This window comes from Chiloscyllium plagiosum, unplaced genomic scaffold (assembly GCF_037043375.1).
Source record: "Chiloscyllium plagiosum isolate Xiang-an unplaced genomic scaffold, Cpla_swu_hap1 HiC_scaffold_34, whole genome shotgun sequence".
In the NCBI taxonomy this organism is placed as follows: domain Eukaryota; kingdom Metazoa; phylum Chordata; class Chondrichthyes; order Orectolobiformes; family Hemiscylliidae; genus Chiloscyllium; species Chiloscyllium plagiosum.
In genome coordinates, this window is record NW_028270172.1 from 41,045,435 (window position 1) to 41,057,588 (window position 12,154).

Here is a 12,154-nt window from a genome sequence, read left to right on the forward strand (position 1 = left end):
AGCACAATCGCTCTTCCAAGGAGCCATGGTAGGCATAGTTGGATTATGGGTGTGTAAATTTCTCAAGATTAGATTCCCTACAGCGTGGGAACAGGCCCTTCGGCCCAACAAGTCCACACCGACCCTCCGAAGAGTAACCCACCCTGACCCATTTCCCTCTGACTAATGCAGCTAACACTATGGGCAATTTAGCATGTCCAATTCACCTGACCTGCGCATCTTTGGACTATGGGAGGAAACCGGAGCACCTGGAGGAAACCCACGCAGACACGGGGAGAATGTGCAAACTCCACAAAGACAGTCGCTAGAGGCTGTAATTGAACCTGGGACCCTGGTGCTGTGAGGCAGCAGTGCTAACCATTGAGCCAGTGTGCCACCCCAACTTCCTCTAAATCTGGCGACCTGCACAATCCAACATTTCTTGATTTCATCCTTGATAGTCATGCATTTAGCTATCTCGGCCCTAAATTTTCACACCAAAATGTCTTTGCCTGTCTACTACTCCCTTCCCTTTCAAGTCGCTCCTTCTGCGTGGACCTACCTTTTCATCACCTATCCTAAAACGACATAATGCGGCTAAGTATCAGATCTTGTCTGTGAATACAGCATGAAGCAACTTGGAAAATTAAATTCCATATAAGGCACAATATAATTGTAAGTTGTTGCCTGAGAAAGAGACAGATGTCACTACAGTGAGGAAAGCTAATGTACTGTACTAGGCTGAGTGGTTGCCACTAATTCTCCTTTTTAGGTGCTTCACTAATAATAAGACAGATTCAAATTGCCACAGACAATTTTTGTAGATTTTTTTGAATCAACCTGTTCAGCGATGTTATTACACACCTCTGGAGCATGTGGACCATCGGTGCACCACTTGAGTCTTTTTAATCCTCTGAGGGATTATTAATCAACCTGTAAAGTATGTTAATATGTGTATACTCTTCTGGAGTAGATGGGACTTGAATCAAGGACTTCTGGTCCTGAGGTAGGAGCTTATCACTGTACTACAAGAGACTTCCTGCAATCCTGTTTTATGCTGAGTTGAGAGGCCTACCTTATTATTTATTAGTAGTGCGGGATAGCCCACTGGTAGATCTGAACAAGAGGAGACATTTGGCTCACAGGACAAGAAGTGCTATTGCATCTTGCACTTAGTACAAATTACATTGACTAGTCAGTCATAATTACTGAAGACTATCAAGAGGCAGATAAGTCATTTTTGATCCCTTTGGGATCACATGCAAGACTGACTGATTCTCCAGCCAAAGACCCTCTGGCATTATCAGATTCAGGTAGAGCTTTTTGTACCTATAACATCAACTCATTCAGAACCTTTAATCTTGCACAACAAATCAAAAATTGCAGTCATTTAGAAGTTAGTCCAGATTTCAAATATAGGTTTACAGACAAATGGATAAGCAGAATATGTTCTATTTCCTTCATTCTAAGCAAATTTAATGTTTGAGCTGACATTAACTTTGAAATCATTAGATTAAATTATAAATTTGTAGAGAAACTGATCATCTTTATAATCCACTCTGGCACTTTCACATTGTGTTACAACTTAGTTTTATTTTATTTGGATATTTTACTATTGTATTTCTCTCTGCATTTCTTTCCTGGGACAGAAAAATAAAGTGGCTTGGCAATTGAAATGATTTTTAAAGGCATATTTGAACTCTGCATGATGATGTGCTTCATTATTGTTTAATTTTATCTATGGTATGTTGCAGGATATTGAATCCTTAATGTCTGAAGGAAACAAATCACGAACAGTTGCTGCTACCAACATGAATGAAGAAAGCAGCCGTTCTCATGCTGTGTTCAGCATTATCTTGACTCAGACACTTTATGATCTCCAAAGTGGCGTAAGTCTGTGTCCCTTTGCTGTGACATGAGAATGGTGTAGTCTGGCATGATTGCTAGAATGATCCAAAATCATTTCCAGTTTGCATTTGTTACAGGTTTGATTATTAACTTATTATTTTCTTATTTCTAGACTTCTGGAGAGAAAGTAAGTAAGTTGAGCCTCGTAGATCTGGCTGGGAGTGAGAGAGTTTCTAAGACTGGAGCTGCTGGAGAGCGGTTAAAGGAGGGCAGTAACATTAACAAGTAAGAAGCTGAAGAAACAGTGTAACACAAGCTATCTTAGTAATTTTCTGATACCACAAAAATATAATTTCAGGCAAGGCGAGGGAGATGCATATTTTAAAGCTAATGCTTCACAATTTCAATTCCATTTACCTAATTTGGGTGGCAAGCTAACTGTGTCAGCAAGTTAAGGGTTAAGCATTTGACTCCATCTAAATTGACTTTTGGTTGCATTACTGATGTAAGGCTGCTCTGTCAGTGATGTCTTATTTTACATGTGACATTAAATTGAGGCCCTGACTGCTGTTACTGGTGGATACAATTGATCACTTTTTAATGAACACTGGGACATTCTCCTTTTTTGTTTCGTCTGACATTTCTCCTTTAATCAGTACGCAAAAGCAGAATAATACCTATTGCACTCGTTACTGATTATCTGTGAATTTGCTACCTGCGGATCCATATACTCATGAAGTCATTATCTCATAGTCCTCTGCAATAGATAGGGTAGTTACATAGAAGTGGTATCTGTGATTTTTGTTATTCAGGGGAAGTTCCGTGCCCTATTCCCAATGGATAATGAGGATTTCTGGTACTCCTTTGCTGTTTGTACACTATTGCCATATTCCATGCAAAATAAAAGCCATTTATTAGTTTTGAATCCTACTAGGATTTCTTGCATTTCTGTAGCTATATTTGATGTGGAGGTTCTTTTTTGCTTTGTCATGGGGACAGCAAATGAATTCAAATTAATACCTCAATCATGTTGGCAACTTTCAGCTTGATGAAAATGGTCCTACAGCATGTTTTAATTTTGAGATAAGTATATGTGCTATGTCCAGTTTTTCTAGAGATCATAATAATTCATACAGATGATGGATAATTTTAATTTAAATTGGGATTATATTGATCTGAAGAACCTGTTCATATGTTTTCCTTCATGCAATCGCATAAGAGACTGTTATGTGCAATATATGAAACCTTACAGTAACCAAATTCTAACTGCATTGACAATTCAGCTCAGGTAACAGGGCAAAACTTTCATTTAGCCCAGGTTAAAAAAAACTAACCGCAGAACTCCCTGGATAACATAATTTCTCAAAGTCAAATTTCACGAGTCCTTTGCATTCACACAGTCTCATAATGCTCATCCTACCTGATCCATGTGAAGTCATTGGTTTTATTTAGTTTCTGATCCTATCTTCTCATAACTGCACGCATTTCTGTAAATTGACTTTGAGGTAAGGTAATTGTGTTACTACAAGACCATGAGGTTTCTGGAAGAACAGACTTCTGGGTCAAGTTGAATGAGTGACTTCAATGAATTCTACTTTGGAAACAGTGGTGAAGGACATCAGTTAATTGTCATAAAGAGACTAAGAAGGATTAGTACAGATTTCATCATGTACAAATTTGTTGGATGTCAAAATCCTTTGCCACAGGGTATAACTGAGGCAGTGACAATTGTTTCTTTTAATTGGATAATCAGGTTGCTAATATGTACAACATATTAACAAAGAGCATTAATGTTGCACTTAGTGATAAAACATTTATTATAGTTTTGCTTTCCATACACACTTTTTAAAAATACATTGAAATAATAAATGTTCACTTAAGGGCTCTTCATTGCATAATATTAGGCATAAGTCTTTACAAGGTAGGTACAGTTTGTCACTTATCACATAAAAATGCATACACCGTTTGTTTTACTCTCAATTTTTTTTATATTTAAGGAAGCTATATCTCTCAGATTTGTAAGTTTTTGTCCTGTTTTCTTCTCAGGTCACTTACAACACTAGGATTGGTTATTTCTGCCTTAGCGGACCAAGTGGGAGGCAAGGGCAAAAACAAGTTTGTGCCTTACAGAGATTCTGTGCTTACCTGGCTTCTCAAGGTATTGATAACCAGATCGAATTCTTTGGAAGAAAAGTATATATTGTAAAGAATATATTTGCATATTGTGCGCCAATATCATAAACCTTTCACTTCTGGGAAATGGACTTGCGTCCAACTTAGTCTGATTGTATGACGATCATCTTGTTCTTTGTACAGCTTCAGATGAAATGAATTTGAAACCCAAATCCTAACAATCATGGACTCACAGCAAAACAGCTGATCATTTAGCACTGATTAACAAAAGTTCAGTCTCATTTGGTGAGGACTTATGGATGGTGACTGTGGGAAATGGAGAGCATTTCCCTGGTACATTTGGGCTGTTGTGAGGTTAGTGTTTGAAAGTCCAATTTTGGTTAAGAGTAAAGGGAGTTTTACTTTGCACCTGCAGTGCGGCATCAGATTCTTCTACTTTGTGGCAAAGGTCTTACAAAAGTCTCACTTTTGAAAACCTAAAAATTATCATGAAAAACTGAAGAACAAATACTGAACTCCAAGCAGCAGGAATGGTGCAACAAGCAATTGTTAATCGCCTATGTTATTCTCATGAATTGTGTTGTATTGTGACTTTGGCATTGATGCATTATTCATAAATGAAGTCAGTGTGGTTGCATTTCGCTTTTGAGTCAGAAGGTGTTAGTTCAGCTTCGTGCCAGAACTTGAGTGTGTAACTCCGCCTTTTGTTCCTCTGCTGTATTGAGGCTGTATTGAATTGTCAGAGCTGTTACATTTTGGACCCAATTTGCTCCTTTGCTTCCATCTTCAAGAATTTGATGGAGAGATTTGTAGTGGGATTGGGAGCTTTCTGAATCAAGACCATCAGAAACATAGTGCTATTTTTGAATGATCAGTCTCTACCTAGGATTAACAGTTCTTCCAGTTAAAAATGACTTGCTGTGTGTGAAGCACTTTAAGACATATAAGATCTGCTGCTATGATCATTGCATGTCATTTCCATTTATGGATTTGTTGACAGTGAAGCCTGGGGGGATAAAAAAACTGTTTGCATTGCTTTATGCACTTTTGAAGGGGCTTTACAGCAAATTTCCTGCATTTCAAAAATGGACAAAAATCAAGACAAGGGTTCATCTTTCTGATAAAGATCTAGATTCTTCTTAAATAATACAGAGATTGAAGGTATTTACTTGAGTATTCCGATACGATCAGTCATAACTAGCATCGGGTAGAATCTGAACAATTTTAGAACATAGAACATTACAGCACAGGAGAGGCCCTTCGGCCTCTGTTCTGCCGTCCTGTGGAACCAATCTGAAGCCCATCTAACCGACACGATTCCATTCTCGTCCGTATGCCTATGTAATGACCATTTAAATGCCCTTAAAGTTGGCGAGTCTACTACTGTTGCAGGCAGTGCGCTCTACACCCCTACTACTCTGAGTAAATAATCTACCTCTGACATCTGTCATATAGCTATCACCCCTCAATTTAAAGCTATGTCCCCTTGTGCTAGCCACCTCCATCTGAGGAAAAAGGCTCTCACTGTCCAACCTATTCTAACCCTCTGATTATCTTATGTCTCAGTTAAGTCATCTCTCAACCACCTCTCTAACAAAAACAGCCTCCAGTCCCTCAGCCTTTCCTGGTAAGACCTTCCCTCCACACCAGGCAACAGCCTACTAAATCTCTAAACCCTTTCCAAAGCTTTCACGTCCTTCCTATAATGCGGTGACCAGAACTGTACGCAATACTCCAAATGTGGCCGCACCAGAGTTTTGTACAGCTGCAGCATGATCTCATGGTTCCGAAACCAATAAAAGCTTGCAATGTCACACTGTATGCCTTCTTAACAACCCTGTCAACCTGGGTGGCAACTTTCAAGGATCTATGTACGCCGAGATCCCTCTGCTCATCTACACTACCAAGAATCTACCCATTAGCCCAGTACTCTGCATTCTTGTTGCTCCTTCCAAAGTGAATCACCTCACACTTTTCCACATTAATTTGCCACTCTCAGCCCAGCTCTGCAGCTTGTCTATGTCCCTCTGTAACCTACATAATCCTTTGTCACGATACACAACTCTCCAATCTTAGTGTCATCTGCAAATTTACTAACCCATCCTTCTACGCCCTCATCCGGGTTATTTAAAAAATCGACAAATAAATGGACCCAAAACAGAGTCTTGCGGTACCCCACTAGCAACTGAATGCCAGGATGAATATTTCCCATCAACCAGCACTGTCTTTCAGCTAGCCAATTTCTGATCCAAACTGCTAAATCACTCTCAATCCCATGCCTCCATATTTTGTGAAATAGCCTACAGTGGGGAACCTTATCAAATACCTTCCTGAAATCCATACACACCACATCAACTGCTTTACCCTCATCCACCTGTTTGGTCACCTTCTCAAATAACTCAACAAGGTTTGTGAGGTATGACCTACCCTTCACAAAACTGTGTTGACAATCCCTAATCAACTTCTCCCTTTCTAGATGATCATAAATCCTCTCTTATAATGCTTTCCGACACTTCATCCACAACCAAAGTAAGGCTCACAGGTCTATAATTTCCAGGATTGTCTGTACTCTTCTTGAACAAGGGAAGTAGATTTGCTATCCTCCGGTCTTCTGGCACTATTCCTGTAGACAATGATGACATAAAGATCAAAGCCAAAGGCTTGGCAATCTTCCCCCTGACTTCCCAAAGAATCCTCTGATAAATCCCATTTGGCCCAGGGAACTTATTTATTTTTACACTTTCTAGAATTGCTGACACCTCCTTATGCACCTCAATCCCATCTAGTCTAGTAGCCTGTATCTCTGTATTCTCCTCGATCATGTTGTCTTTTTCTAATGTGAAAACTAGTAAAAACTATTCGTTTAGCACTTCCCCGATCTCCTCTGCCTCCACACACAACTTCCCACTACTATGCTTGACTGGCCCTAATCTTACCCTAGTCATTTTTTTTATTCCTGATATAGCTAAAGAAAACCTTACGGTTTTTCTTGATTCTATCCACCAATGACTTTGTATGTCCCCTCCTGGCTCCTCTTAGCTTTCTCTTTAGGTCTTTCCTGGCTAACTTGTAACTCTCATGATTTGGAGATGCCGGTGTTGAACTGGGGTGTACAAAGTTAAAAATCACACAACACCAGGTTATAGTCCAACAGGTTTAATTGGAAGCACGCTAACTTTCGGAGCGATGCTCCTTCATCAGGTGATAGTGGAGGGCTCAATCCTAACAGAATTTATAGCAAAAATTTGCAGTGATGTAACTGAAATTATACGTTGAAAAATTGTCTGTTAAGCCTTTCATCTGTTAGAATACCGTGATAGTTTCACTTCTTTCATGTGTAAATCACAAAACCTTTTTTTTAAAAAAAGTTGCATTCTCTGGTTAGCTGTTAACAATGGTGATAGCTGGACAATATGTTGAAGGTGTTGGCCCCCTGTGTTCTCTGTCTATGCCATGATGTTTAGATTGATTCTAATCTAAAAAGTGAGATAACGGAGTTTTACATAAATTCATGCAGTTTTTGAGCTCAGAGTTCTACATGAATGCATGCAGTTTTTGAGCAAAGTACAATGTCACCCTGCAAGTACAAATTCACTCCACAAAATATATGTCCGCATGTGGGTCTTTGTCTGTGTGTGTGTCTGTCTGTCTGGGTTGGGGGTTGAGTATGAGAACCCCCAACCCAGACAGACAGACAGACAAAGACCCACATGCGCACATATATTTTGTGGGGTGAATTTGTACTTGCAGGGTTACATTGTACTTTGCTCAAAAACTGCATGCATTCATGTAGAACTCTGAGCTCAAAAACTGCATGAATTTATGTAAAACTCCGTTATCTCACTTTTTAGATTAGAATCAATCTAAACATCATCTAAACATCATCTAATCAATCTAAACAGCGCCAGAGACCCAGGTTCAATTCCCGCCTCAGGCGACCCACTGTGTGGAGTTTGCACATTCTCCCCGTGTCTGCGTGGGTTTCCTCTGGGTGCTCCGGTTTCCTCCCACAATCCAAAGATGTGCAGGTTAGGTGAATTGGCCATGCTAAATTGCCCGTAGTGTTAGGTAAGGGGCATGGATGGGTTACGCTTCGGCGGTGTGGATTTGTTGGGCTGAAGGGCCTGTTTCCACACTGTAATCTAATCTAATCTAATCTAATCATGGTATACTCAGAGAACACAGGGGGCCAACACCTTCAACATATTGTCTAGCTATCACCATTGTTAACAGCTAAACCGAGGAATGCAACTTTTTTAAAAAAAAAGTTTTGTGATTTACACATGAAAGAAGTTCCTATCACTGTATTCTAACATATGAAAGGCTTAACAGACAATTTTTCAATGTATAATTTCAGTTCCATCACTGTAAATTTTTGCTATAAATTCTGTGTTAGGATTGAGTCCTCCACTATCACCTGATGAAGGAGCGTCGCTCCGAAAGCTAGTGTGCTTTCAATTAAACCTGTTGGACTATAACCTGGTGTTGTGTGATTTTTAACTTTGTAACTCTCAAGCGCCCTAACTGAGCCATTACATCTCGTCCTAACATAAGCTGCCTTCTTCCTCTTGACAAGAGATTCAACTTCCTTAGTAAACCATGGCTCCCGCACTCCACAACTTCCTCCCTGCCTGACCGGTATGTACTTATCACGGACCCACAGTAGCTGTTCCTTGAATAAGCTCCACATTTCAACTGTGCCCATCCTCTGCAGTTTCCTTCCCCATCCTTGCATCCTAAATCTTGCTTAATTGCATCATAATTGCCTTTTCCCCAGTTATAACACTTGTCCTGTGGTGTATATACCTATCCCTTTCCATCGCCAAAGTAAATATAACAAAATTGTGGTCACTATCATTAAAGTGCTCACCTACCTCCAAATCTAGCACCTGGCCGGGTTCATTACCCACTCCCAAATCTAATGTGGCTTCGCCTGTTGTTGGCCTGTCTACGTACTGTGCCAGGAAACCTTCCTGCGCACATTGGACAAAACCCCTGACCCATCTAAAGTGCTTGAACTATAGTATTCCCAGTCAATATTTGGGAATTTGAAGTCCCCTGTAGCAACTATCCTGTCACTCTTGCTCCTAGCGAGGATCAGCTTATCCTCTACATTTCTTGAACTATTTGGAGCCCTACAGAAAACTCCCAACAGGATGACCTCTCCTTTCCTGTATCTAATCTCAACCCATATTGCCTCAGTAGACAAGTCCTCAAACGTCCTTTCTGCAACCATAATACTGTCCTTGACTAACAGTGCCACACCAGCCCCTCTTTTAGTATTTTCTCTGTTCTTACTGAAACATCTAAATCCTGGAACCTGCAATGACCATTTCAGTCCCTGTTCTTTCCATGTCTCTGAAATGGCCACAAAATCGAAATTCCAGGTACCAAGCCATCCTGTAAGTTTTCTAAAACTTTTGAACATAATGGCACTTGTTTTAAAAAAAACTAAAACTGTTTCCAAACCTAAATGTCATCTCTAAATTAGCTGTCCATCAGCTTGCATTTTTAAAAAATTTGTGGAAAGAAACTCTACCAATGTGAACAAATTTACTATTTGTGAAAGTTGCCACTCATTAACAAATATTACAATTATGCATGTTTGTAGTAGGATTAGGAGTCCTTGTCTGTGAGAGGGATGAAGATTCGTTATTAGAAAAAAAAATCTGAGCTCTTCTTTGGAATTTACATTTCTTCTGCGGACATGTTAGCTTTCTATGCTGGGATGGCAAGAAGTTCCTCGTAGTTTTTAATCATCCAGCAATTTAAAGTCAGTAGTAGAACTGTAGGAAAATTATAACGTATAGAAAGAGGCCATTCCATCCATCATAGCCCCACTGGCTGAATAAACTAGCTTCCTATTCTATTCCCCCTTTCCAACACCTGGTCTGCAGCCTTGCAGGTTGTAATATTTCAGGTACAGATCCATGTTCCTTTTTAGATGAATTGAGGGTTTCCAATTCAATTGATCAAAATAAAGTGGTGCTCCAAGACTCCTGTTTGAAAATTTCACTTCAACATGTTCATGTTTGTTACTTGGTCATTTGCTAGAGCCGCAGAGAAAACCACCTTTTATAAGAATTAAGGATAATCCAGTTGATAAATGCATCTCTAATCCTCATCCTTCAATTTTGCCTGATTGGATTGATTCTAAAGATATATAGTCACAGACATGTACAACACAGAAAAAAGACCCTTTGGCACAATGAGTCCGTGTTATAACAAATGCCTATCTATTCTAATCACATCTTCCAGCAATTGACCCATATCCTTAATATCATCAATGTACATTTAACTACTTCCTAAATGTTATGAGAGTTTCTGCCGCTACCACCCTTATTGACAGTGAATTCCAGATTCCCACCATCCTCTGGATAAAAAAATGTTGCCTGACATCCCCTGTAAACCTCCTGACCATTACCTCAAATCTCTGCTGCCAATCACTGATCCCTCCACCAAGGGGAACTGTCTCTTCCTGCCAAGTCTTTTTACGTCTGTCAATTTTATTCATCTCAATCATATTTCCCCCGTCCCCTCTGCTGCAAGGGAAACTGCCCAGTCTATCCAACCTCTCTCCATAAGTAAAAACTCTCCAGCCCAGGCAAGGTCCCTGGTAAATCATCTCTGCACCCTCTCCAGTGGTATCTTACCCCTCCCATAATGTAGATTACAGAACTGCACACAATACTCTAAATGCGGCCTAACTAACATTTTACATTGTTCCAGCAGAACCTCTCTGCTCATAGTCTCTGTGTCGCAGTTAATAAAGGGCAATATCCCACATGCTTCCTTAACCACTTTGTCACCCTGTACTGCTGCTTGAAGGGACTGGTGTGCATGCATACCAAGTCACTCCTGATTTTTGGTGTATCCCAGGGTCCTAGAGTTGCTTATGTATTCTCTTGCCTTGTTTGTCCTGCCCAAGTCCAACGCCTCACACTTAACTGGTTTGAATTTCATTTGTCACCAATCAATCCACCTATGCTGCCTCACAGCACCAGGGACCCGGGTTTGTTTCCAGCCGAGGGCAACTGTCTGTGTGGAGTTTGCATATTCTCCCCGTGTCTGCGTGGATTTCCTCCGGGTGCTCCGGTTTCCTCCCACAGTCCAAAGATGTACAGGTTAGGTGGATTGATCATGCTAAATTGCCTGTAGAGTTAGGTGCATTACTTAGGGGGATTGGGTCTGGGTGGGTTACTGTTCAGAGGGTTGGTGTGGACTAGTTGGGCCGAGGGGCCTCTTTCCATACTGTAGGGAATCTAATCTATATCTAAGGCTATTCTCCTTTTTTTTTTCCATCCCACCAACTTTCGTATAATCTGTAAAATTGCTGTGAACCCTCTTAGGTTCAAGTCTGAATCATTTCTGTATACCACAAATAGTAAGGGCCCTAATACTGATCCCTATGGAGCACCAATGGACATGGCTTCCAGTCAAAAAGAAAATCTGTAGACCATCCCCCTCTGCTTGCTGCCACATATCCACTTTGGGGCCAATTGGCTAAATTTCCTCAGATGCTATGGTCTCAGCTTTGCAGTCAGTTTCCCATGTGGAACCTTCATCAAAAATTTGGCTGGACTTCAAGCAGACTACATTGCTCTCACCTGCACATCTGAGCACATCTTCAAAAGATTCAATCAGGTTAGTCAGACACAACATCCCCTTAACAAGAACATGCTGTGACTATTCTTTGACTAAACCCTGCCCTTCCAAGTGCAGAATAATTCTGTCCCTCTGAATTACTTAACAGTTTCTCCACCACTGAGGGTAGACTGACTAACCTGCAGTTTCCTGGTTTATTCCTTCCTCCCTTCTTGAATAACAATACCAAATTAGCTATCCACCAGTCTTCTGGCACCATTCCTGTGTCCAGAGAGGAATTGAAAATATTGCCAGAACCTTGCTATTTCCTCCATTTCCTCACTCAACAGCCTGGGATGCAGTCCTCTCGTCCCTGGAGGTTTATCTACTTTTAAGCCTGCCAGACCACTCAGAGCCTCCTCTCCTGCTGTACTAATTTCCAGGCCTTCTCCCTGATTTTAGAACATAGAAAAGTACAGCACAGTACAAGCCCTTCAGCCCACGATGTTGTGCCGGGAATTAATCCTCATCTAAAATAATATTGACCTACGCTCCCCTCAATTCACTGCTATCCATGTGCATGTCCAGCAGTCACTTAAATGTCTCTCAT

At 40.6% G+C, this 12,154-nt stretch overlaps 1 protein-coding gene across 8 annotated transcripts in view; it reads left to right on the forward strand.

The window, feature by feature from the left end:
• The window catches only part of kif13a (kinesin family member 13A), a 331,165-nt gene that overhangs the window by 189,017 nt on the left and 129,994 nt on the right, over positions 1-12,154 (forward strand). For all 8 annotated transcript variants that reach the window (XM_043719132.2, XM_043719126.2, XM_043719128.2 and 5 more), the window contains 3 exons: positions 1,734-1,868; positions 2,000-2,112; positions 3,874-3,985. In XM_043719132.2, coding sequence (XP_043575067.2) covers positions 1,734-1,868; positions 2,000-2,112; positions 3,874-3,985 — 360 coding nt within the window. The remainder of the gene's footprint in view (positions 1-1,733; positions 1,869-1,999; positions 2,113-3,873; positions 3,986-12,154) is intronic.